This window comes from Saccopteryx leptura, chromosome 3 (assembly GCF_036850995.1).
Source record: "Saccopteryx leptura isolate mSacLep1 chromosome 3, mSacLep1_pri_phased_curated, whole genome shotgun sequence".
Classification (NCBI taxonomy): domain Eukaryota; kingdom Metazoa; phylum Chordata; class Mammalia; order Chiroptera; family Emballonuridae; genus Saccopteryx; species Saccopteryx leptura.
Window position 1 is genome coordinate 244970519 of NC_089505.1, and position 25311 is coordinate 244995829.

Here is a 25311-nt window from a genome sequence, read left to right on the forward strand (position 1 = left end):
AGATAGCTTGAGTAACCTGTTTGATAGCTATTCTTACTAAGGAAAAATAAAACATGGGGTTTGTAAAATTAATTTGTTCTTTTCTGTTGGTCAAATAAGTTTGTAAATATGATGTATATGTTTGCTTGCTTTGGGTGTGGGAGACAGGCTGTAAACTGGCAAAGTCCTTATAGCCTAAGGCTTAGTTTTAAGACTAAGCCTTTCCCTCCCTTCTAATACTATACTAAGGTCTTTTCCCCACACCCTTGACTGTTGCATGATGTGGGGTGGTGCACTCTTATGAGGAACCCCATTTATGCTTCAGATAAGTGGCTTTGTATCAGAGACTTCCTTATTTGTATATTGGCTTAAAGGCTTTAATTTCTACACTATAAAATGAGGCAGGCTGAGGGCTCTCTCGCTCAGATCTTGCCATCGGCATTGCAGAGGAGAGGCATCTAAGATGGCGGAATGCTAAAGGAGAAGCCAGTTTGTGCAGAGAGAAGGAGATGGGGAACAGAGGTGAATAAGGCTGGTGGGGTCTTTGATTCTAGGAATACTTGGATGAGTCAGTGGCTTTAGGAGCCCTGAATGGAAAGGGGAGTGTTTTCCCACTGTGTGTATATACTCGCCTCCTGGGTGCAAGCTAGGATTAAAGGTAATGGCCCACCAGTTCTTGGCTCCATTGTTTCATTACTGTCTGTCAGAATCAAATGTGAACCTGCATGGGCCACGCAGCTGTGATGGTGGCTGCGGCTACTGGCTTTACATTTTCTTTAAAATATATTGATTTCATAGAAATGTTCTCTTGGAATGAGATGATCTTTGGAAGTTATAAACTAAAACATTTTTACTACTACCCTTACCATAATCTCTAGAGTACAGTTAGGTATGTTATTGTGTATAAATTATAACAAGTGTGTTACTTTTTCTATCCCCTTTTGGAGGAAAGGTAATATGGTAAGAGGGTAATGTGACTAAATTGTTCAGAAGTATTTTTCATACTTGAGTATATTGTTTGTCTGAAAATTCCTTTTGATGTGTATAAATAACATTGACAATTTAAAATATACATTTAATTTGGGAGTGTTTGTGCTTTTTACTCTTTGGTTGCCATTTACCTTATTTCCTGGACTACATTTACCTTATAACCTACAGTGACAAAGATTTCTTTGGTAAGTATAACTGTTATGGTGGGGAGAGGTTATAATATGGGATGTGAGACCATAATATATATAAGAAACAATTAGTTCTCTTAAACACAAGGCTTTCAAAACAAGAAAAACTGCTGTACTCATTTTTATGAATCTTTAAGGATAATTATTTTCAAATAAAATTTTTGGGTTTTTTCGGCAAGAATTTTTACTTTCATTGGATAAAAAATACTGAAATAATTATAAATATTGAAAAAATATATGAGTTCTGAAGACACCAAACTCTCCTTGAAAAGAAATTTCTTTTTATTTTTTTTATTTTTAGAGAGAGAGAGAGAGAGAGAGAGAGAGAGAGAACCGTCGATTTGTTGTTCCACCAATCCATGGATTCATTAGTTGATTTTTGCATATGTCCTGACCAGAGGTCAAATTGACAGTCTTAGCTTCATCAGGTTAATGCTCTTACCGACTGAGTTACCTGGCCAGGGCCAAGAAATTTTATTTTCAAAACAGCAAATAATTGTCATTTCTATAGTAAAATAATGTTCTAGCATTTGCAACTTAAAGTAGAATGCATATATCTTTATTATATGAGGCTTAAGTGTCTGTTTGTCACCGATAGCTTATTGGTTGCTTGCGTAACTATACTAGCCAATGGGGTGAAGTTGCCACGGCTGAACGCAAATTGAGCGGGTCAGGGGGAAGGTGAACATTTGTTTGCATTGGCAATCATCTGCTTTTGAAACAATTTAAGGCTGAACGCAAATTGAGCATGTCAGGGGGAAGGTGAACATCTGTTTGCATTGGCAATCATCTGTTTTACATAAAAACTACGTCTTAACGTAATTTCTTTTAAGAATGCCTCCTAGAAAATACAGCACTGAAGAGGAGAGAAAAGGAGCTAAAGCTGCACAAAAAAGGCTTTCTCGACAAAAGGAAACCACTGAGCAGAGAAAGACAAGGCTTGCTTCAGTCGCAGAGCAAATGCATCTTTCTCGGCAAAATGAGACTGATGAGCATAGAGAAACAAGGCTTGCCTCAGATGCAAGACAAAAAAGCCTGTCTCGACAAAATGAGTCCCTTGAACAAAGGCAGGAGAGAAATGCAAAAAAATGACAGAGTAATGCTGACCGAAACGCAAAAAGGATTAAAACAGTTTCAAACAGAGAAACTTTCATTTTTGAGCGGGAAACCCCGTGGAGCACTAAGCAAAGGGGCGTCCTCGCCGCCTGCCCTGGGTAATTCAGTTTGAATTAGCAGACACCTTTGCACAAATCATTTTAATTACAATTTATAATATCTAGAACAGCGGTCATTTCGTATGACCGCCGGGCTTTCTAGTATATGTATATACACACATATCTCTTTTTTTAAGGTATTAAAATTTGATTTCTTTGAAGAATTTGGGAGATATAGAATGGCACAAAACAGAAAAAATTTAAAGACCCAAAATGACCACATGGTGATAACTACTTTACATATGGGACTTTAAAAAAAAATTTTTTTTTCCCATGTGAACACACAGAGAGAGAGAGAGAGAGAGAGAGAGAGAGAGAGAGAGGCAGCACTTTGTTTTAAAGCAAGTTACAGTGATATACTTCCACTTCTGTCTATAATGTTGAAAACTGGACAGAGTATTGCTTTTCCCCTAACGGTGAAACAAAAAAACAAAACAAGTTATAAAAGGAAAACTTTTCTGGAACCTGTCAGGGAGCTGAAGTCACAAGGTGACCAAATACCCTGAAATCTGAAATGAGACTGACCCCATACAGGAGAGAGTAGTAGGATACACAGACTCCAGTGGCAAAACAAGGAAGACAGGCATAGCTATCATGCAGGTGAGAGAGTAGTAATTACCATGTTTCCACATGTATAAGATGCACCTTTTTTTTGAAAAATTTAGGGTCGAAAAGCTGGGTGCGTCTTATAGAGTGGTTGTGGCATTTCAAATGCCATAAATGGAACTGAGGATGAGGCAATATATGAAGACAGGGATTCATCATGAGACAAAGATGAGGTCAAGCTAATGAATGGGAGTTTTGACAGTGATGAGGAGTTGTATGAATTTTATGATGAATAAAACTTGAGTTCAATAACTTTATGTAATACATTATTTTCAAATACATTACACCCAAAATTAAGGTGCGTCTTATACATGGGAACGTCTTAAATATGGGGAAATATGGTAGTTACATCTTAATGGATCAGTAATATCTTAGTTGGAGCTAGTTAGTATGTTAGTATAAAATATTCTAGTCATGTGTCCCAGATCCAGGAGGAATTTATACCCATATGGATTTAAATAGACACATATGGTTCTTTGCAAATGGACCTCCATTACGTGCTCATGAGAAATATTGAGAACTGGCTAAGATATCAGAGAGAATTATCCCTGATCTTGCAGGCATGGAGAAAGGGATCAACTTCTGCTGTGAAAAAGGCATGGAGCCCCACCCCCTGGTTTGGGCCCCTCATTTATACTGATCAAAAACTCCTTCTCTCTGCAGTGTACAGGAAAAGACCTATTATTACAATAGGGAGGATTGAAGAAAAAAGGAAAGTCTTTTACTCCTGGGAAAATGTCAGAAGACAGTCCTGGTCTCAGGATCTTATAGCAAATACCATTAATGTTCTTCTAATAATGGGAGAGGGAACAAAACTGCAGTAGATTCACAACAGAGACAAAGCAGAGTTTGACTGCCACTGGCAGGAAGGGCAGGGATGTTGAGCAAGCTCTACCCCTTAGCACCAGGCACACAGGACCTACCTAAGCCTGACCCTGGTCAGGACAACAGAGACAGTCTTTTGATCTTTACTAATAGCATAGCAAGAACTAAGTAACAAGTGGCAGTAATCTGCCACCAGGTGATGGGAAAGCGTGCAGAGAGAGACAGAGGACAGAACAGTATAGGTTAATTATGTATGATAAGGTATAGCTGAACTGTGGATGATGCAGACCTTTATGAAAAATTTTCTAGGACCCCAGCACTCACACCAGGCACATTCTGTTATTAGAAAAATTTGGAATCTATGAAGCATTAGAGGTAACCATTGCAACAACAAAACCCAAATGCAGTTCAACTTCTGCATACACAGGCCCAACAGGAGAAAAGAAGATGGTCATTTCTACATATAAATACTGTTACCTTAGCCTCTACTGTTTTATTTATGATATCCAACCTTTAATAAAAAGTGTGAGACATGCAAAAAAGCAATTAACAACTCATTGTCAAGGGACAATGAACTCAACAGAACCAGGCTCAGAGATGACCCAGATGATAAAAATAGCAGTTTAGGGACTTTAAAATACCACATGCATGAAAAGATAGGGACTTTTAGCAGACAGACAGAAATTATTGGAAAGAGTTAATTGGAAATCTTGACGTAGAAACAGTTTTAGAAATGAAGAAATCCTTTGAGGGGCTCATCAGTAGATTTGATAAAGCTGAGGTAAGGTTTCAGTGATTTGAAAATATGTTAATAGAAGGTATCCGAACTGATATACAAAGAGAAAAAAAATGTTGAAGGAAATAAAAGTATTCAAGATCTATGGGGCAATTTCAGACAGTGTAATTGTTGGTCTCAGAAGGAGAAAATAAAACTGGAAAGAAGAAATGTTTTATAAGCAAATGGCTGAGTATTCTAGAAATAGTAGAAGACATTAAACCAGAGACAGACTCCCAGTAAGATAAACAAGAAAATAGTAGGAACAACAGCAAGCAAAGAAAAATACTTAAATACATCATATGCAAATTGATGAAAATGAAAGATAAAGAAAGTATTTAAAGGGCAGTTAGGGAAAAAATGTTATTACATGCAGGTATAATGATAAGAATTACAACAGACTTATCAGAAACTATGCAAACCAGTGACAATGTAGTGATATCTTTAAAGTATGGAGAAAAAAAACCCCAAATCAAACTAGAATTCTTTTCACAGCAAAGTAACTTCCAAATGAAAGCAAAGTAAATTTTTTTAACCAAACAAAAGCTGAAATAATTCATTGCCTTTGGACCTACATAGTATAATAAAAGGAAATTTTTTATACGGAAGGGCTGTCATATGAGACAAAAACATATACTTACAGAAATGAAGACATAAATAGCTTTGGGAATGGTCAAAATTAAAGTAATTGTAAAATACTTTTTTTTTTTTGTATTTTTCTTAAGTTGGAAACGGGGAGGCAGTCAGACAGACTCCCGCATGCACCCGACTGGGATCCACCGGGCATGCCCACCAGGGGGTGATGCTCTGCCCATCTGGGGCGTCGTTGTGCCGCAATCAGAGCCATTGTAGTGCCTGAGGCAGAGGCCACAAAGCCATCCTCAGCGCCCGGGCAAACTTTGCTCCAATGGAGCCTCGGCTGCGAGAGGGGAAGAGAGAGACAGAGAGGAAGGAGAGGGGGAGGTGTGGAGAAGCAGATGGGTGCTTCTCCTGTGTGCCCTGGCCAGGAATCGAACCCAGGACTCCCGCATGCCAGGCCGACGCTCTACCACTGAGCCAACCAGCCAGGGCCTTTTTCTCTTTTTTTAATTGCTCATTTTCTTAGGTTGTACATGATTTTTTAAAGGCATATAGTGTGATGATTTAATATACATATATATTATGAAATGATTACTACAACTGATTAATATACCTATTACTTCACATAATGACCATTTATGTGTGTGTGTGTGTATGTTGTGTGTATGTGGTAAGAACACTAGGTTTACTCCTTAGCAAATTTCAAGTATACAAAATAGTATTATTAGCTATAGTCACCATGTTGTATATCAGCTCCCCAGAACTTGTTCATCTTATAACTGAAAGGTTGTTCCCTTTGATCAGCATGTCTCATTTATCCTGCATCCTAGCTTCCGGTAACCATCATTCTATTGTATGCTTCTATGAGTTTGAGTTTTTTAGATTCCATATATAAGGGAGATCATACAGTATTTTTTTCCCCTGCATCTTGTTTATTTCACTTGGCATAACGTCCTTCACATTCATTCATGTTGTTGCAAGTGGTAGGATTTTCTTTCTTCTTTAGCTGAAAAATCACATTTTTTTAATCCATTTATCTGTTGATGGACACTTGGGTTGTTTCCGTATTTTAGGAATTGTAAATAATGTCCTAGCGAACATAGGAGTGTAAATATCTCTGCAAGATACTAATTTTATATCCTTATTTCACACCCTCACCAATACTTTTATCTCTTGTGTTTTTAAACTGAGTCATCCTAACAGGTGTGAAGTAATATTTCATTCTGGTTTTTATTTTTATTTATCTGATGATTAGTGATGTTGAATACCTTTTTGTATACCTGTTCATCCTTTGTTTGTCTTTGGAAAAGTGCCTATTCAAGTTTATTATTTAATTGGTGTGTTTTTATTTTTTGCTATTGAGTTGTGTGAGTTTCTTATGTAGTTTGGGTATTGTCCTCTCATCAGATACATGGTTTAAAAATATTTTCTCCCATTCCATAGGTTGCTTTTTTATTTTTAATTGTTTACTTTGCTGTGCAAAGCTTTTTAGTTGGATGTTGTCTCGCTTGTTTATTTTTGCTTTTGTTGCCTGTGTCTTTATTTGGTGTCATATTCTAAAAAGTCATTGAAAAGACCAATGTCAGGAAGCTTTTTCCTGTGTTCAGTTTTAGAAATTTTACAGTTTCATATCTTGCACTGAAATCTTTAACCCATGTCATGATATTTTTGTCTGTACTGGAAGATGCAGCTTTTGGGTCTGTTTGTGGGGGTGTGGCAGCATGTTCATCTCCCCGGGTCCCTGGGTGGGGAGTACTACTCCTGGACCATACCTTAGAGAGCCTGGAACCAAATCACAATTCCTTTTCAGGCTCCACATTCTGAATGAGGGAATTTGACTCCACAGTTGGGTTGAGGGATTCCTCCAGGGGCACTGATAGACATTCCTCCCACTGGGTTCCTGGGCAAGCCAGGCTAGACTTAGACTGTAGATGGGAGGGGATAGATTTCAAGAGACACTTCAAGATCCATAGTCAGACTGGGGTCAGTGGTCCTACCTCAAAATACAAGGAGTGACATGTGGCCTGGCAGGTCTCTGGGAAATAGGAGTACTCCTGGTGTGTGGCTGAGTGGATCTATGGCAAAATTACAGGGCTGTTTTAGTATTTGCAGTCAAACCAAGATTGAAGGGCTTACCTCTGGGCCATATATGGCATGTTTTTCTCACAGTCATGAAGTCAGGATTGACAACTGATGCTGGATTTGGGAGATGGACCACAGCTATTACTGAGATTGGTAGGTAAATGGTGCTGTTGGCAAGATCAGACAGGCTATAGCTGAGGTCACAGGGTTTGTTTCTGTGTCTGTAGCTGGTACTACGACAGTTAACCCTTTGAGTAGTAAGTTTTTTTCATGCTCGCTGACCCCTGGGAGTGAGTTGTTTTTTTGTTTTTTTTGGAAAAAATGAAATTAGTTCCAGTTTCAGTTTTTTTTCTATTTTTTTTCCAGTTCCAGTTTTATTAACTTAAAATCATGTTTGTTTGATAACCAATTTATGGAAACAAGAAAAAACATATATTTGCCTTTTTTAATGTTGCCTTACACATTTTTAAAATAAATTGATCATACTCTGGATGGTCAGGAGGCACGAGGACGCACATGAACATTCGTCCTACTCAGAGTTAATAACTGTGCCATCTGGGGATGGGCTTGCTTTCTCAAAACAGACTTCTTTGGCTGTGGGTTCCACCAGGTTTTACAGTCTCCTATCTGGATCCCAGAATTCTACAACAGCACCTTTGTCCATGTATGACTGCCAAATTCTTGTTGCTGACATGGAAATATGAGTGTAGGATGTCCTGTTCCTGTTCTTCTGTCTTGCTGATGTCACTCCTTTATTTTTAATTGCCTTTGAAGAAAATTACTTATCTAAAGCAAAAATAGTTACAATGTCTAGTAAAAGTAAATGTATACCAGTAATAGGACAAAAGACATCAGAGAAAAAATGGATATACTATTTAAGGTTTCTATGTTATATATGAAGTGGTACATTATTTGGGAATACATTCTGATATATTCAATATATATTATAAGATGTTCAAAATAGGTGAAACTTATTAATAAGCCAGTGATGCAGGTAAAATTGAATTAAAAAAATACTCAAAAGCCATCAAAAAAGAGCTAACTAGGATATAGAACAGATGGAACAAATACAAACAACTAGCATGATGATAAGTTTAAATTCAATGATAGCAGTGCTTTATATGCATGTGATTAGAATGTGTATTTTGCAGTTTTTAAGTGTAGTATTCTGTAAATGACATTAAATTTGTTAATACTATTGTAAAAATTTTCTGTACTTTCTTTGCTCTACTTTTTATGTCAATTACTGAGGAGTGTTAAAAGCATCCCTCTATGATTTTAGATTTGTCTTTCTCTTCAATTTCTTCATATTTATTGAATATTTTAAGTTCACACACAGTTAATACTGTTGCATCTTGTACTTACCCTTTTAAGTTTATGAAATGTCCCTTGTTATCTGTGTTAAAAATGAGAATAGTTTTAATGTCTACTTTACCCACTATTAATATAACTGTAAACCTTTTTTGTATGGTATGTAGTTATCTCTCCTATTATTTAACAACCTTTTCTTTTTTCTTTTAACATGATATTTTCAAATAATTTCAACATTAAGAAAATACTTGGAGAGTGTTTTGATGAACTGAACACCTTTTACCCAAATTTACCAATTTTTGACGTTTTACAATTTATGATTTATTAATCCCTCCCTCCTTCTCTTTCTCATTGTCTCTCTGTCTCTTTGTGGGTGTATATGAGTGTGTGTGTGAGTATAGTATTATAAACTCTATGGTTTATGTTAATTTTGATTAGTTAAGATTTCTGTTTTTTCTTTATAGTTATCATTTTTCCTTTGTCATAAGTAATATTTGTATTGAAATACTTTGAAACTGTATGTTTATTCTGTTATCACATGTCTTCTACCCCCCTTCTCCTTATAGTGTCCATTGATGTTCCTTGCCTGAATGAATTTTTTGTAATAATTATTGATTTATGTTTTTTAACTAATTTTTGATTTTTAAATTCTTTATGTATATTAGCATTCTATATTAAGGAGTCTTTCTCTCTCTGCTATCTATTATCTATCTATCTATCTATCTATCTATCTATCTATTTATCTATCATCAATCTATTTATCAATTCTCTATCATCCATTAATCATCTACATATCATTAGATCAGACTCACGGAATCTTACTTCATTCCTTCACTGTCTTTTTTCCTTTTGATGTTCAAACTCTCCCAGATATGGCTAGTGTAGGTCACTTTATGCTGGCTCCTGTGCCTTGTTGATGCATTCCTATCATGTTTGGGACATTTTCCCTCTTAACCATGGCATCATTAATTTCTCCAAGAAGCCTAATTCCTTTTAGTGCTGAGTGGTATCTTGAAAATAAGATCTGACTCAGACCAATGGAACAGAATAGAGAGCCCAGAAATAAAACCACATATATAAATATATAGACAAATCATCTTTGATAAAGAAGCCAAAAACACACAATGGAGAAAAAAAAGCCTCTTCAATAAATGGTGCTGGGAAAATTGGAAAGCCACATGCAAAAGAATGAGACTTGACTACGGTTTGTCTCCTTGTACAAAAATTAATTCTAAATGGATCAAAGACCTAAATATAAAATCTGAAACAATAAAATATATAGAAGAAAATATAGGTACTAAACTCATGGACCTTTGCCATAAAGAGCACTTTATGAATTTGACTCCAAAGGCAAAGATAAATGAATGGGACTACATCAGATTAAGAAGCTTTTGAATAGCAAAAGAAACTGACAACAAAACAGACAGCCAACTAAATGCAAGATGATATTTTTGAAAAACAGCTCAGATAAGGGGATAATATCCCAAATATATAAACAACAAACAAGCAAACAATCCAATAAAAAATGGGAAGAGGACATGAACAGACACTTCTCCCAGGAAGAAATACAAATGGCCAACAGATATATGAAAAGATGCTCATCTTCATTAGCTATTAGAGAAATGCAAATCAAAACTATAATGAGATACCACTTCACACCTGCTAGATTAGCTATTATCAACAAGACAGGTAATAACAAGTGTTGGAGAGGCTGTGGAGAAAAAGGAACCTTCATTCACTGTTGGTGGGACTGTAAAGTAATACAATCATTATGGAAGAAAGTACGGTGGTTCCTCAAAAAATTAAGAATAGAACTACCATATGACCCAGCAATCCCTCTACTGGGTATATATCCCCATAACTCAAAATTATTGGTACGTAAAGACACATGCAGCCCCATGTTCATTGCAGCATTGTTCACAGTGGCCAAGACATGGAAACAACCAAAAAGCCCTTCAATAGATGATTGGATAAAGGAGATGTGGTACATATATACTATGGAATACTACTCAGCCATAAAAAATGATGACATAGGATCATTTACAAAAATGTGGATGGACCTTGATAACATTATAATGAGTGAAATAAGTAAATCAGAAAGAACTAAAAACTGTATGATTCCATACATAGGAAAAATGTAGTTCTTTGTACTTACCCACTTATTTGCCATTTTCAGGCCTTCTCATTCTTTCTTGCAGATCAATGTAACCAATGTAACAATGAAACCAATGTTACCTTTGGTAGCATTTTCATTCAGTGTGATGAATTTATTTTAGCATTTCTTATAGTGTATATCTTCTGGTATTGTATTTTTTTTAGCTTTTGTTTGTCTAAACTTTTTCATCTTTGTTTTTAAAAATATATTTTTTAAAATATAGAATTCTAGGTTGACAATCCTATTTTTTTCTGAAGAGAAATTAGTCATCACTCTTACTTCTGTTTCCTTGAATGTATTGTCTTTTCTCTATGGTTGCCTTCAAGATTTTCTCTGTATCTTTGCCATCTACAGTTTGATTCTGATGTTCCTACGTGCTGTTTTCTTTGTATAAATTCTGTTTGGTGTATGCTGAATTTCTTGTATCTATAGGTTGAAATCTTTTATCAGGTTTGAAGGTGATTTTGCTAATATGTTCTTAAATATGTCTCCTTTCTCATTTTCTTCTTCTGTGATTCCTAGCTGCTTGATAATTCATTCAGATTTCATATTTACTTGAGTGAACTGAATGTGAGTCTCAGTTTTAATTAATTTCAAATTACTTCTGATTTCAGATGCTATTGCAGAAGTCTTTTTGTTCTTAAGACCAACCAACTCTGAAATTCCAAAGCTTCTATCCAGGGGCTTATCTGTGATCTTAACAGGATTTGAGCTGGGCTGTGTTTCAGCTTTAGTTAGTTTTTGCTCTCCTTTGGATTGAATTTCAGTATAGTCCTGGAACCTAAATCTCTTGCAAAATTTGCAAGAATTTTCTCTGATTTCTAACACTGCCTCCACCATTTCTTATATAACAGAATTTTTATACGAAAGAATTGTTGGGTCAGTATGTTTATTTTTGTTTGGGGGCTCTTCCAAGATTCCAGTCTGTAATATTAGCCCTCACTGTTAAAGGTTTGGCTGATTTCTCTTTATCCCACCAAAGCTGCTCAGCCCATGACTCTTTTACTTCCTCATCTCTGTGTACCCAGATGAGGTATTGGCCTGGAATATGAAAGTGGTTGGTACTCTTTGCTCACCTTTTAAAGGCTTGTTCCAGTGTGCAATTTAGTTTATTCACACAATACACTGCATTGATGTTTTAGCTTAGACCTAGCTTTGTTGTTGTGATGAAGGTAGTGATAGTCTCTCTTGATTTTCTACATCATATTTAAAAGTGGAACTTCTGCTAGTTTTTCTTAAAGCATAAGAGAGATATGTTATGAGCATAGGATGCCATGAAAGTGAGTGATATCGTGGTTACCAGAGTATTTTGGGAACCTGGATTAATCATTATTATAGCAACCTGTATTTATTTATAGTTCATATTATAATTAATATGATATAATCATGAGTTTACTATATGGAGGTTGAACCATGACCATTTTGTTCACCACTGTGACCTGAGTATTATACAAAAACAATGCCTTGCACCTTATATTTATGAAATGTATCTCAGTTTAATAATAATTTTGGAAAGAGTGACAGTGGGCCAGAAAGTATCAGTCAATTGAATATATCCTTACATGACCCTGTAAAAATATTTTTGTGGATCTTTTTTGTAATTGATTATGGCCTTGCATTTTGTAGTCTTATTTGTTTCTAATATTTTTCTGTTTTCACTTTGTATGACAGTGTAGATTGCCTATTACGTATTTTGAATTTTAAGATTTTTAATTCAACTCAACTAAGCCTATGATTTCCTTCTGTAGAAAGAAAAATCAATAAGGTAAAATTTATGACCATTATGTATGAGCAATAAATTATTCACAAAGATGTGTTCACACATCTTTATGTACAGTTAGTTCTTTCTTTTTTGAGAGAGAGAGAAAGAGAGAGAGAGAGAGACAGGAAGGGAGGAGGAGAGAGAGAGATAAGCAGGAAGAGAGAGGGAGGTTGGGGAGCATCAGCTTGTATTTGCTTTCACTTTAGTTTTTCATTGATTGCTTCTTATATGTGCCTTGACCGGGGCCAAGCCAGTGTCCCCTTGCTGAAGTCAGTGAGTGACCTTGGGCTTTTTGTGCCAATGGCCTTTTGGGCTCAAGCTGGTGAGTTTTGGGATTATGGTACAATCCCCCCTGCTCAAGCCAGTGACTCCCATGCTGATGAGCCCACGCTCAGAGCCAGTGATCTCTGGGCTTTGAACTAGTGACCTCAGAGTTCCATTTCGATGCTTTATCCACTGTGCCACCACTGGTCAGGCTACAGTTAGTTCTTGATGTATATACACAAGTACCATTATAATAGTAACTTATTATTAAAGAACTGTTTGTCTCAAAAGGATATTTTTTGTAGAAAACCATCCTGGGTGATGTTTTCGAGAGCTCATGAAGGCTATATAAGTCTTAAATTTAGTTGGTTGTTTGTAAGACTGTTTTGTTTTTAGACTTTACATATAAAAATAGCTTTGGAAGATTTTCTTTATGTTTACTTTTCTTTACTGAATAGAAAATGTCTCGCCCTGGCTCAGTTGGTTAGAACATCATCCCAGTACGCCGACGTTGTGGTTTTGATCTCTGTCAGGGCACACACAAGAATCAACCAATGAATGCATAAATAAGTGGAACAACAAATTGATGATTTTCTTCCTCTCTCTCTAAAATCAATTAATAAATAAAAAGAATTAAAAAAAAGAAAGCGTCTTTATTGATTACTCTTGGGATGGTAAATGGCATTTTAGAACATGTATGTAGAATCAAGCTTCTGGCTGGAAACATTTATTTTAGAATTAGAGCAAAATAGACATTATATGTAAATTGATACTATAGGAACAGAGATACCCTTTTTTAGGGACCTTTATCAGAGACTAGGTTGGAAAATTATAAATATGAATCTGTGAAGGAACTTGGAAATATGGGAGAAATAATGGATTTAGGATGAGGAATCATGCTGGAGAGCTCTTGACTCTGAGACAGTGTAGTAGTGCTTCCATGCTGTGGGCTTTAGACTGGACTGCCTGGTGAACATCCTTTATTCCCTCTATACTCACCGTGTGACTTTGAGCAAGTCACTTAATTTCTCTGTGCCTCCATTTTCTCATCTGTAGAAATAATAATAAATCCACTTTATATGTTTATTGTGAAGGTTACATGAATTTTAGTTCATTAAAGTACTTAGGATAATTTCTGGGACACAATAAATGTTATTTGCTGCTGCCATTATTTATTATTATTATTATTATTATTATTATTATTATCATCATCATTACAAGTACCACCTTGTCTGTTTGCAAAATAATTCTGTGCAGATATGACTGACTCCTGACACTTCTTTTTCAGCTCAACTGAAGTTGATGACATGATTCGAAAATCCACAAACCTGTTGCTAACCCGGACTCTGAGCAACTCTCTGCAGAATGTCATTAAAAGGAAGAATATTGGACTTACTGAGGTAAAGCTGCTCTTAGTGGAGGTGGCCAAGGCAATATGTCAACAGATGTCCTAAGCTCTGGGGTTTGTGAATTAGTTACACCTTTCCATATGGTTTAGTTCATCATGCTTTACAGACGGTCCCCTAATTGTGGGAGTGCAGAAAACTGTCTTGGTGTTCTTTGGTTGCCTTGGAGAAATCCATTATTAGTTTTTGAAAGTTATTTTCTTCTCTTTCTCTTGTTTCACTAGCTAACTAGTTTTCCTTTCTGAAGATGTTGGGTTAAATTTGTATTATTTTTCATTGATTATGTAAACAAAATTGTTGGTTGGAGAATATAGTCAACATCAGGTTACTATACTAGTGATTTCAATATGAGATCATATTTGGCCTGCATGAATGATTGTTGCCACAGATGTTGGTACTCACAGTCTTTGGTTAGTGTTAGACTTAGCTTTTGCTTTTGAGATACCTCAAATGGTAAGTTTCTCCTTATTAGCATGTCAGTCTGGGGGTTGGGGATTGAGGAAACCTGAGAGAACGGCAGTCATCACACTTCTGCGGAAGCTTATGGAATCTTAGATAGAGAGGAGAAATACTGTATGTATGCTGGGAACAGTATCTTGGCAAAATGAAGATTTGGAGCATTGGCATGAAGTCCTAAACTTTAGAAAGATGTGAAGTATTCTTTCTCTTGGAACCCAGGATTGCATGGGGACTTCAATTTGCCCTTTAATGGAAATGGTAGTGCCAAAAGTGAGTGCTTGGAGAAAATGTTTTCACAGGGAAAGGCTGTTGGCCATCTGTCTTACCTGCAGAGATGGTGTAGTTTGAAAGGCAGTTGCTCTAGGAAAATGGAAATTTTCAGATATATACTGTCAAGAATTATAGTGAGTTACTAAATGGATAATGATACTGACCCATAGGTGAAGACATCTGGAAGCCAGGTGAACATCTACTTCTGTTTTGAAATGATTAGGGTTTTTTTTCCCTTTAAGATACAAAAGTATAATATTATAATGTGGGATATTGGCAATGACTGAATTCTACTTATAAAAATTTTTTTTTATAATTGATTGTCACATTTGACATTATTTAGGACAATTATTTTTCATTTTGCAGAGCTTCCTTTTTATTGTTGGGTATAGAAATAACTATATTGCTTTTGTGTATCTGATAATAGGCTAACCTCATAATCAGAAAGACTACAGAAATGGAAAGTTGGAGTGAACATTAGAAAGTCTTGCTTTTGTTAGATTGTGCTGTTCTTCTTTTATGAATTCCAAATAGGACAAGAAGTTTGTTATTTATTTTGTGAACTATCTGTATGTTATAAAAGTCTTGATATAATTCTTCATATGCCATTCAATTCAACAGTCTCTTTTTTTTTAATTTTATTTATTTATATTTTACAGAGACAGTGAGTCAGAGAGAGGGATAGACAGGGACAGACAGACAGGAAGGAGAGAGATGAGAAGCATCAATGATTAGTTTTTCGTTGTGCGTTGCGACACCTTAGTTGTTCATTGGTTGCTTTCTCATATGTGCTTTGACCGCCGGCCTTCAGCAGACCAAGTAACCCCTTGTTGGGGCCAGTGACCTTGGGTTCAAGCTGGTGGGCTTTTGGCTCAAACCAGATGAGCCCACGCTCAAGCTGGGGACCTCGGGGTCTTGAACCTTGGTCTTCCGCATCCCAGTCTGATGCTCTATCCACTGCGCCACCACCTGGTCAGGCTCAACAGTCTCTTAAAAAGCCATTTCAAACAAGTGGTGTAGCAGGAACATGGAGTGATAGAAACTTTGACCACAGAAGACTTGAGTTTAGTTGGGTCTGTGCAATTGATTTACTTAAGAGAAAGACCTGATTTCTTACTTCTTTGGTTTTCCTGATCTTGTTGTCCTTTTTAAGGGCATTGTACAGATCATCTAATGATAGGAAGAAGCAGTAGGAGCTTGTCAAGGAAGAAGTTATCATAATTTTTGGCACTACTTAAATGAATGCTAAATGTTATTCCTAAATCATTGGATTTCCTTAGGCAAATATACTTTTATTATAAATATCTTTGCATATGAATCCACAGGCATTTATTTTTGTGGTTATAGTGGTGTGTACATGTATAAGACACATTATCAATTTTTTTCATCACTGACCAGTAAATATTTGCATAATTATATTATTCAATCATTGTAATTCATCATTGGAAAAGGAAGTTGTTATATCTTCCTTTACAGTTAACTAAAGTGAGTTTACATCTGGAATCAACATTATAATAGACAACATTGGTGGAAAAATTTGTATTCTTCAAAGTCCATTCACAAATACCATCTCATTTAACAACATTTGAAGCAGTCTGGGCATGTGTTATATCCCCATTTTTATAGATGACATATAATTAAAGTTCAAGGGGATTGCCCAAAGTCATATAGCTAGCAAAATGATAGAAATGAGACCTAAGTCCAGGCTGTTCTTTTCCCCAAATTTACTCACTTTTACTATCTGTACTGCCTTTTATATTGACTTACCATATTTCTCCATGTATAAGATGCACATTTTTCTGAAAAATTTGGGGTCTAAAACTGGGTGCATCTTATACAGTGGTTGTAGAAGTGTGGCATTTCAAATGCCATAGATAGAACTGAGGACAAGGCAATATATGAAGACAGTGATTATTCATCAGACACAGATGAGGACAAGCTAATGGATGGGAATTTTGACAGTGATGAGGAGTTGTATGAATTTTATGAAGAATAAAACTTGAGTTCAATAACTTTATGTAATACATTTTATTTTCAAATTTTGGGCCCCAAAATTAAGGTATATCTTACACATGGGAGCTTCTTATACATGGGAGAAATACAGTAATTATTTCATTATAACATGATAGAGATTTTTACAGGAGGTCCATAGTAATGTTGAAATTGTTCTTATTAGAGATGGTTTTATTACAGGGGATGGACTTCCATTAAAGCAATATAAGTATTGGTGATTACACAATTTCAAAATAGAATTAGGTTGTCAGACAATTATTTTAGGATTTTAAAGTCCTGTAAGTACATATCTGTTTGTCTGTCTTTCTTTGAGGCTACATATTATATAGCATCTCTTTTTTTCCCTGTCCACATGTGCTGTCCTTTTGTCTTTCTCTGTTTGTATACTGTATTTCTTGCTTTTTTCATGGCTGCTTAACTTCCTCATGTTGAGCCAAATCGACACTGCCTTGCAGTTTTGGCACCTACTTTAACTTGAATGTCTTGCTTTCTCAGATCTTAAGTGACTACCCCTAGTGCAATCAGCTGGTAAAGCTGTTTTCTTGAGCTGCTTTTTCCAGGTCTGTGAGGAGAAAGGGAAAATGCATGTTCTAAAGCAGACTGCCTGGGTTCCAGTTCTGGCTCTAACCTTAACAAATATGTTCTTGGGCAAATTACTAGGTTATATTTAAAAAATGGGGACAACAATAGCATGTATTTTATAGGCTTGTTGTCAGAATTAAATTAACAGCTTACAACAGTGTCTGGTACATAGTAAATATTCAATGCATATTGCCTGTTATTAAATTCTCTGCTTCGGGAAATAAAAATATATCGATTCTCATATAGGTAGATGTAAATACCGTAGAAGTAGTTTATAGTTGGGATGAAAATTTCTTCTTGGAATTTAGGGCTTAGTTTTGAACTATTGAAGATAAAGGCTTTTTTTCTTCTTCTTCTGGAGTTTGTCAAGAAAATAAACAGCTCTCTGTCATCATGGTTCATGCTCTGCTGGGGTGTTCCAGCAGGGTTGGAGAAGTGATTCCTACAGTCTACCTTGTGCCCTTTTTCATCAGATTCTCTGTGTTGCTGGGAGGGATGGAGAAGTGTTCTTCTTCTTAAAGATTTATGAACCAAAGGTCATTTAGTTGTGAGATGTGATTGTTTGCTATATAGTATGTTTTCTTTTTTGGACAATTCTTATAGAACTTTTCTTTATATAAGACATAACCAGTATATAATATGTTGTTGGTTCCATGTCCTTGAAACAATGTTAAGGACAGTTTAGATTGCAGCAATGTTATATTATTTTATAAAAGAGTGGGAAGTAGGGATTAAAAATACCAAAGGAGCTCAAATTCTGATGGAAGTTGATATCTGAAATTGCTTCATTTCATCCTTATGTTCAAAATTACACCCAAAACATCTGGCTTCACATTTGTAAATGCCCTTGTAAGGATTTTGGTTAGCTGTCACTCAGGAGAAGTGATCACTTAGACCTCATTAACAGACAATATTCCCTTTGAAAATGACATGGTATCTACTGTAATCCTAGAGTGTTTTAATAGTCTATTCTATGCTCAGCAATGAAACATTTCAGAAGTGACTGACAGCCAATTGATGTAATTCATGGTGATCTTTTGTGTTGACAGATCTTTAAAAAGTCATGGGAAATTACTACTGTACCCAGTGAAGCCGCCTTCTTTTTATTTTTTAACTGCCAATATCCTGCAAAACAGGACAATTTTCTCTTTGACTGCCACTGTTTTTTTTATTTCGACAACATGACACGATTTCTCTTTATTATTAGGATTTTTTTGATAGAGTGTGTTTGCAATTGGTAATGCTGATTTTAAAATAGAAAATTTTCAGTTCTCCAAATTAACTCTCTTACTTTTCTGACTTCTTTATCATGACAACCTTGCTAATAGCCACTTTCTTATTGAGGAAGAAGAATAATTTAATTTAGACAATTAAAATTTTTAAAAAATGATTTTAGTCCTCCTCTGAGGGAGGAACATGTTGAAAGGAAAAGGATGACAAATTGCTTATTTTGGTGTCTGTTTTTTTTCTAGAGCACTCGAACGCCAAAAGGCCAATGTTTGGGGTAATTTTATAGGAGACAGTATCTGTATCCAAAACTGCTAGTTGATGGAAGACCCAGAATCTACTTCAGCCTACTGTACTTATCATGCCAGGGCTGCCCCATGCTATGATAAAAGGCAGGGTCAGAAGTCATTTAAATGAGTTTGTATTTGAAAGTAGATACTTGGACTTGAATCTTGGTTCCATTTAGTTATGTGGTCTAGAGAAAATAATTTTATTTTGTATTTGTTATAGTAAAATGAAAGTAATAATTATTCTTATTTAATTTTCTTCTTCAGGTTCCTGGGAATAAAATTTTAGAAAATGAATTGCAAAGTTCTTCATAAATTTTAATTCTATATATATAATAATGATTATTCTTCCTCATTCTCCCCTCAGAGTAATTTATAGATGACTTTTATCTTACCAGTCCTGCCTCCTTTAAGGATATTTCCTGTATGAAAAGAGAAATAGTATTAACTAAAGAATATTTAATTTTCACAATAACTCTGTGAATTAGAAGTTATTATTGACATTTTACAGATAAATAAACAGGCTTAGAAAAGTCAAGGAATGTTCTCAAGATCACTAATTTTTTTGTGACAGAGACAGAGAGAGAGAGACACAGAGAGACAGAGGGACAGGCAGATAGGAATGGAGAGAGATGAGAAGCATCAATTCTTTGTTGCAGCACCTTAGTTTTTCATTGTTTGCTTTCTAATATGTGCCTTGACCAGTGGGCTACAGCAGAACTAGTGACCCCTTGCTCAGACTAGTGACCTTTAGGCTCCAGCCAGCAACCATGGGGTCATGTCTATGATCTCATGCTCAAGGCAGCGACCCCATGCTTAAGCTGGCGACCTTGTGGTTTTGACCTGGGTCCTCTGCATCCCAGTCCAACACTCTATCTACTGTGCCACCACCTGGTCAGGCTCAAGATCACCAATTTGTAAATAGTTTTACCCTCTGGTTTCTCTGACTTCAGTGCCTGTGTTTTTTCTTCTATAGACCCATGTAGTTTAATATACTGCAATCTATTCCAATACCTCTCTGTTCTTCATTCTTAATTTTGAAACTTTTTTTTTGCCTTTCATTATTTTTGTTTTTTCAGTGGGATTTTATTTAATTTATTTGGCAGTTATTTAAGGCTAAGCATTATGCTAAACAATATTAGTTTATTTTCCTGGTCTAGTCTTTTTTTAAACAGAAGAAAACATGTGTTTAAAATATAGTGACAAAGCTCCTATATGTAGAAGGGGAAATACATGATGCTTTAGACAGTTGGAGAAGGCTTCATAGATGATAATATCTGTGTTTTAAAACATCCTTAGTGGAGTACAGATGCCTCTGCCCTCATGCATTTTGTCATCTTGTACCAGCAGTTTTATACTGAGCCGTTTATCTTGAGGTGAATAGTCCAATGACTCTTACATGTGCCTGCTGTTTTCTAGCTTGTCCAGATTATTATCAATACAACACACTTGGAGAAATCCTGTAAGTACTTGGAAGAATTCATCACCAATATCACTAATGTGCTTCCAGAGACAGTCCATACCACCAAGCTCTATGGCACCACAACTTTTAAGGTGAGAAAACCTTAGAGTACTATAGAACTGCTTTTAGTATGCATATTCTGGGATAGTCCACCTAACATGGCTTTGTTCCTTCCAGGTTACATAGTAGGGTGGTTCATAGCATGCTCTTGAGAATAGGTGCTTATGAATTTCTTAGGGAAACAAATACCAATGCTAATTTTGAGGTGTTTATACTAAAAAAGAAGTCGACAACTATGTCCACTAAATCTTCCTTATATTTTCTACATAAAAATGGCTATTTCCTGCCTGACCAGGCGGTGGCACAGTGGATAGAGCATCGGACTGGGATGTGGAAGACCCAGGTTCGAGACCCCGAGGTTGCCAGCTTGAGTGCGGGCTCATCTGGTTTGAGCAAGGCTCACCAGCTTGAGCACAAGGTCACTGGCTCAAGCAAGGGATTACTTGGTCTGCTGTAGCCCCCTGGTCAAGGCACATATGAGAAAGCAATCAATGAACAACTAAGGAGCCTCAACAAAGAATTGATGTTTCTCATCTCTCTCCCTTCCTGTCTGTCTGCCCCTATCTGTCCCTCTCTCTGACTCTTTCTGTCTCTGTCACAAAGAAAGGCCATTTCTTTTGTTTTAATTAATTTTAATGGGGTGACATTGATCAATCAGGGTATATAGGTTCAGAGAAAACAGCTCCAGGTTATTTTGACATTTGATTATGTTGCATACCCATCATCCAAAGTCATATAGTCTTCCGTCACCTTCTGCCTGGTTTCTTTGTGCCCCCCTCCCCCTGCCCCTTCCCACCCCCCCCCCCCAACCACCACACTGTTGTCCATGTCTCTGAGTCTCATTTTTATGTCCCACCTTTGTATGGAATCATACAGTTCTTAGTTTATTCTGATTTACTTATTTCACTCAATATAATGTTATCAAGGTCCATCCATGTTGTTGTAAATGATCCGATGTCATCATTTCTTATGGCTGAGTAGTATTCCATAGTATAGATGTACCACATCTTCTTTATTCAATCATCTATTGAAGGGCTTTTGGTTGTTTTCATGTCTTGGCCACTGTGAACAATGCTGCAATGAACATGGGGCTGCATGTGTCTTTACGTACCAGTGTTTTTGAGTTATGGGGGTTTATTCCCAGTAGACGGATTGCTGGGTCATATGGTAGTTCTATGTTTAATTTTCTGAGGAACCACCATACTTTCTTCCATAATGGTTGTACTACTTTACATTCCCACCAACAGTTGATGAGGGTTCCTTTTTCTCCACAGCCTCTCCAATACTTGTTATTACCTGTCTTGTTAATAATAGCTAATCTAAAAGGTGTGAAGTGGTATCTCATTGTAGTTTTGATTTGCATTTCTCTAATAGCTAATGAAGATGAGCATCTTTTCAAATATCTATTGGCCATTTGTATTTCTTCCTGGGAGAAGTGTCTGTTCATGTCTTCTTTCCATTTTTTTTATTGGATTGTTTGCTTGTTTGTTTGTTGTTGAGTTTTATGAATTCTTTGTATATTTTGGATATTAGGCCCTTATCTGTGCTGTTGTTTGAAAATATCATCTCTCATTTAGTAAGCTGTCTGTTTGTTTTGTTGTCAGTTTCTTTTGCTATGCAAAAGCTTCTTAGTCTGATATGGTTCCATTCATTTATCTTTGCCTTCACTTCCCTTGCCTTTGGAGTCAAATTCATAAAATGCTCTTTATGGCCAACGTCCATGAGTTTAGAATCTATGTTTTCTTCTATGTAATTTATTGTTTCAGGTCTTATATTTAGGTCTTTGATCCATTTTGAATTAATTTTAGTACAAGGGGACAAACTGTAGTCGAGTCTCATTCTTTTGCATGTGGCTTTCCAGTTTTCCCAGTACTATTTATTGAAGAGGCTTTCTATTCTCTATTGTGTGTTGTTGGCCCCTTTATCGAAAATTATTTCACCATATATATGTGGTTTTATTTCTGGGCTTTCTATTCTGTTCCATTGGTCTGAGTGTCTATTTTTCTGCCAATACCATGCTGTTTTGATTATCGTGGCTCTATAATATAATTTGAAGTCAGGTATTGTAATGCCCCCAGCTTCTTTCTTTTTCCTTAGAATTGCTCTGGCTATTCGGGGTTTTTTATAGGTTCATATAAACCTGATGATTTATTGTTCCATTTCTTTAAAAAATGACATTGGAATTTTGATGGGAATTGCATTAAATTTGTATATTGCTTTGGGTAATATAGTCATTTTGACTATATATTTTTTCTTCCTATCCAAGAACAAGGAATATTTTTCCATTTCATTATATCTTTTTCAATTTCCCTTAACAATGCTTTGTAGTTTTTATTATATAGGTCCTTTACATTCTTTGTTATATTTATTCCTAGGTATTTTATTTTTTTTGTGGCAACCATGAAGGGAATTATTTTCTGAGCTCGTTTTCTGATGTTTCATTGTTGGCATATAGGAAGACAATGGACTTTTGTATGTTAATTTTGTATCCTGCGACCTTACTGTATTGGTTTATTGTTTCTAGTAGTCTTTTTGGGTCTTTGGGGTTTTTGATGGATAGGATATCATCTGCAAAAACTGAAACCTTTACTTCTTCTTTCCCAATATGAATGCTTTTTATTTCTTTCTCTTGTCCGATTGCTCTGGCTAGAATTTCCAGCACTATGTTGAATAAGAGTGGAGAGAGTGGACAACCTTGTCTTGTTCCTGATTTTAGGGGAAAAGTCCTCAGTTTTATGCCATTTAATATGATGTTAGCTGATGGTTTATCATAGATGGCCTTTATTATGTTGAAATATTTTCCTTCTATACTCATTTTGTTAAGTGTTTTAAACATAAAATGATGTTGTATTTTATTGAATGCCTTTTCTGTATCTATTGATAGGATCATATGGTTTTTGTTTTTTGTTTTGTTGAGATGATGTACTACGTTAACCGGTTTACGTATGTTGAACCATCCTTGTGATTCTGGGGTGAATCACACTTGATCATGATGAATTATTTTTTTGATGTGTTGTTGTATTTGATTTGCTAGTATTTTGTTTAGTATTTTAGCATCTGTATTCATTAGAGATATTGGTGTGTAGTTTTTTTGTGTGTGTGTTGTCCTTGCCAGGTTTAGGTATGAGTGTTATGTTGGCCTCATAAAATATGTTTGGCAGTATTGCTGCTTCTTCAATTTTTTGGAAGACTTTCAATATAATAGGAACCAAGTCTTCTTTGAATGTTTGATAGAATTCATTAGTATAGCCTTCTGGCCCTGGACTTTTATTTATAGGGAGGTTTTTAATAGTTGTTTCTATTTCCTCCCTGCTTATGGGTCTATTTAGGCTTTCTGCTTCTTCATGACTCAGTCTAGGAAGATTGTATTGTTCTAGGAATTTATCCATTTCTTCTAGATTGTTGAATTTGGTTGTATATAGTTTTTCATAGTATTCTACAATAATTCTTTGTATATTTATGATATCTGTGGTGATTTCTCGTCTTTCATTTTGGATTTTGGTTATATGAGTCTTTCTCTTTTTTCCTTGGTGAGTCTTGCCAAGGGTTTGTCAATTTTGTTGATCTTTTCAAAGAATCAGCTCCTTGTTTTATTAATTTTTTCTAAGATTTTCTGTTCTATATTTCATTTATTTCTGCTCTGCTTTTTATTATTTCCTTTCTTCGGCTGGTTTTGGGTTGTCTTTGTTCTTCTTTTTCTAGTTCCTTAAGATGTGAAGTTAAGTGGTTTACTTAGACTCTCCCTTGTTTGTTCATATAGGCCTGAAGTGATATGAACTTCCCTCTTTTAACTGCTTTTGCTGCATCCCAGAGATTCTGATATGTTGTATTGTTATTTTCGTTTGTCTGTATGTATCTTTTGATCTCTCGCTTATTTCTTCTTTGACCCATTCATTTTTTAAAAGTATGTTGCTTAGTTTCCACATTTTTGTGGGTTTGTTTACCTCTTTTTTGCAGTTGAATTCTAGTTTCAAGGCTTTATGATCAGAGAATATGCTTGGTATAATTTCAGTTTTTGTGAGTTTGCTGATGTTATTTTTGTGGCCCAACATATGGTCAATTCTTGAGAATGTTCCATGTACACTAGAGAAAAATGTATACTCTGGCACTTTGGGATGAAATGTCCTGTAGAAGTCTATCATATGCAGTAGTTCTAGTGTTTCATTTAAGGCCAATATTTCTTTATTGATTTTCTGTTTGGATGAATGATCTAGAGCTGTCAGTGGTGTATTGAGGTCTCCAAGTATGATTGTATTTTTGTCGGTTTTTGTTTTTTGGTCAGTCAGTAGCTGTCTTATATATTTTAGTGCTCCTTGGTTTGGTGCATATATATTAAGAAATGTTATGTCTTCTTGATTCAGTATCCCCTTTATCACTATGAAATGATAGTTTTTGTCTGTAATTACCTTTGCTGTCTTGTAGTCAGCATTGTTAGACATGAGTATTGCTACACCTGCTTTTATTTGGATGTTATTTGCTTGGAGTATTGTTTTCCAACCTTTCACTTTGAATTTGTTTTTATCCTTGTAGCTTAGATGTGTTTCTTATAGGCAGCATACAGTTGGATTTTCTTTTTTCACCCATTCTGCAACTCTGTTTCTTTTTATTGATAAGTTCAATCTATTTGTATTTAGTGTAATTATTGACATTTGGGGGTTTCCTATTGCTATTTTATATATTGTTTTCTGATAGTTTTGGATCTTGTTTGGTTCTTCTCTTTTATTTTTCTATATTTTTGTTTTTGTTTGGTTGTAATCCTTACTTCTTTTCTCTGTTACTTCTTTTTTCAAGCCATGTTCTCTGTGGTGGTTTTTT

General features: G+C 35.7%; 1 protein-coding gene across 4 annotated transcripts in view; it reads left to right on the plus strand.

The window, feature by feature from the left end:
- The window catches only part of EXOC6B (exocyst complex component 6B), a 638754-nt gene that overhangs the window by 336460 nt on the left and 276983 nt on the right, over positions 1–25311 (plus strand). For all 4 annotated transcript variants that reach the window (XM_066378003.1, XM_066378005.1, XM_066378007.1 and 1 more), the window contains 2 exons: positions 14019–14130; positions 20394–20528. In XM_066378003.1, coding sequence (XP_066234100.1) covers positions 14019–14130; positions 20394–20528 — 247 coding nt within the window. The remainder of the gene's footprint in view (positions 1–14018; positions 14131–20393; positions 20529–25311) is intronic.